This window comes from Adiantum capillus-veneris, chromosome 18 (assembly GCF_014529385.1).
Source record: "Adiantum capillus-veneris isolate H3 chromosome 18, ASM1452938v2, whole genome shotgun sequence".
In the NCBI taxonomy this organism is placed as follows: Eukaryota; Viridiplantae; Streptophyta; class Polypodiopsida; order Polypodiales; family Pteridaceae; genus Adiantum; species Adiantum capillus-veneris.
In genome coordinates, this window is record NC_140948.1 from 152,549,628 (window position 1) to 152,552,332 (window position 2,705).

At 45.1% G+C, this 2,705-nt stretch overlaps 1 protein-coding gene across 1 annotated transcript; it reads left to right on the forward strand.

Moving 5' to 3' along the window:
• Nucleotides 1-282: 282 nt before the first annotated feature.
• On the forward strand, nt 283-1,091 carry LOC147436653 (uncharacterized). The gene has a single exon (XM_086488209.1). The coding sequence runs from the start codon at nt 318-320 to the stop codon at nt 1,089-1,091; it is 774 nt and encodes a 257-aa protein (XP_086344335.1). The 5' UTR covers nt 283-317.
• Nucleotides 1,092-2,705: the final 1,614 nt, after the last annotated feature.

The window sequence follows — 2,705 nt, forward strand, 5'->3', positions numbered from 1 at the left end:
AATCGCTTCGCTTGCAAGGTGCTGGCCTCCCATCGTGATCGTCGTCATCATCATCGACTTTGCCGAAGAAGTCTGAAAAGAGGAAGCTTATAAAGATGAGGCCCAAGTAGGCCACCAAAATGCAAATGCAGAGTAATTCTATAATTAGTACTAAACTAGCTGCTGCAGGTGCACCAGGACTATATTCATTAGAGCTACATGAGGAGAATCCCTGGCAGAGGCTTGTTGGAACCTCGACCTTCCGTGCGCCAGAGCTCATCCAAGGACGCTACGACCATCGCATAGATATCTGGAGCCTCGGGGTCCTCCTCTACCTCATGCTCACTGACACCATGCCCTTCATCCAGCACCTTGCTCACGATGCCTCCGACAAAGACATCCATGCTGCCATCCTCTCCAACAAGCTCTCTCTGGATGGGTCCATCGACCTTGCTGCCTCAGCTCAGGACCTCCTCAGAGGCATGCTTTGCAAGGACCCCCAACATCGCATCACCCTCCAGCAAGTCTTGCATCATCCCTGGGTTGTCCTCAACGTCTCGAACTGTGGCCAGAAGACCCTGAGCCATGTCGTCGAGAAGAGCCCTACTCCAAACGCTGGCAGCAAAATTCACACTCCTGCTGGCTGTTCTGTATCAGCTCAAGCAGCTGACGTAGCTGTGCAGCCCAAGGCATTGAAGAAAGAACCTGTAATTCCTGGTACCCTAAACCACAATATTGTTGAGAAGAGCACTAGTATGCGAAATGCAAGTGTGCACACCGCGAGGAGGACATCTGGGCATCGACCTGCATCGGCTCAAGTTGCGCAACCCATTGTAAAGAAAGAGCCAGCTGTAGTCTCCAGCACTACAAACCATATATATACATGCGCGGCGCGGCCAGAGGGGGAATCTCCAACTTCCACCATGAATGCCATGCCTCTCGGCAGCATCACATTAGCAGTAGCAGTAAAGCGACAACGAGTTCAAGTGCCATCAGCTGCATGCCATCAGCAGCATTGGCGAGTCGTGGAGGCTCATCAAAGAAGGCCAGCAGGCCACATACCCACCACCAGAAATTATACCTATGGAGCACCTCCTCCTTGCATCTGCTAGCATTAACTGAAGCAGGAGCTAATCAGATAGGGCTGATATTTTTGAACTGGTGCATTCTACAGAAGGTGAGAGAAACAATATATTGAAGCTTTTAACATTTGGTGCAGCGGTACTACGAATACCGGCTGTTAAACGTACTACCTGTAACTGCGCAACTGAAGACATCTCGTCTCAGATAATTTTGGACTACTCCAAGGGCTTTGATGCTGCAGGATCATTGAAAGATCCAAAACTGGTATAAAATCCGTGTACATTCCTCTGTCAATTAATTACTGCTTCACTGATTTGTTGAGAGTAGGTTGCTTCTTGCTCAACCATGACATACATGAACTGCCAAGCATGACACAAAAACCACTTGTGGACACTCGCGTGTCAAAACAACCAACCCAATCCGAGTCCGAAAAAGCATGTAAGTCTGGCGGCAATGATCCCTCCTTGGGATAAAACAAGCCAAGATGTAAAGTGCCACTAAGGTAGCGGAAAATCCTCTTGACAGCTGCCAATGCTTAGACCCTGGGCTATGCATAAATCTCCTAACGTGTGAGATTGCAAATTGAATATCCGGCCTCGTGTTGCATACATAAATGAGGCATCCAACAACAGTTTGGTAAAGAGTGACATCTGCAGGATCACGAACATCATGAAGACTCAATTTTAAACCTGTTTCCATGGGAGTGGCAATAGGTTTACAATCCTCAAGTCCAAACTTACATATCAATGTCTCTATGTAACTGTTCTGACACAACCCGCAATACCACCATCACACTGCTTAAACTGTATGCCTAAATAATGATGGAACAACCCCAAATCTTTCATCTTGAAAGTAGCATTCAAATCAGCCTTAAATTGAGCAATATGACTCTCATTTGGTCCAGTGATCAGCAAATCATCTACATAAAGAACCACAATGAGAAGTACATCACCCTCACGCTTTATATACAATGTGCTTTTTGTTGGGCTATTACGAAAGCCTTGTTTGACCAAATGAGTGTCAGCTTTCTCATACCAAGCACGAAGAGATTGCTTCAACCCATACAAAGCCTTGTTACATTTGCACACTTTTTCCTCTTGTCCTTTCTTGACAAAACCGCGAGGCTGGGTTACATAAACTTCCTCAAATATGTCACCATTCAAGAAAGTAGTAACAATGTCTGATTGATGTACATCCCAACCAAAATGAGCTGCTAATGCACATAGAAAATGCACAGTTCATACAACAACTGGAAGAAAAAGTCTTTTCATAATCTATGCCTTTTTATTGTGCATAACTCTTTTGCAACAAGTCGAGCCTTATGGCGATCGATCTCACCATCTCGCTTGCGTTTCAAGTTATAAACCCACTTTGTACCAATGGCCTTTTTGCCAGGAGACAAATCACATAAAGTCCATGTGTAATTTTTTATAAGAGCATCATATTCTGATTGCACAATAGCCATCCAATTTTCTAAATTCTATGCTTCATCAAAAGATAGAGGTTCCTTAACATCATGTAAGCTAGACATAGCCAAAGCATAACAATCTGATGCATCAGAGGGATGGCCAGAGCCTGAAGGAGTATGCCTAACAAAGGTACATCCAATTTACTATCATGCAATGTCTGCACCAACCATTTTG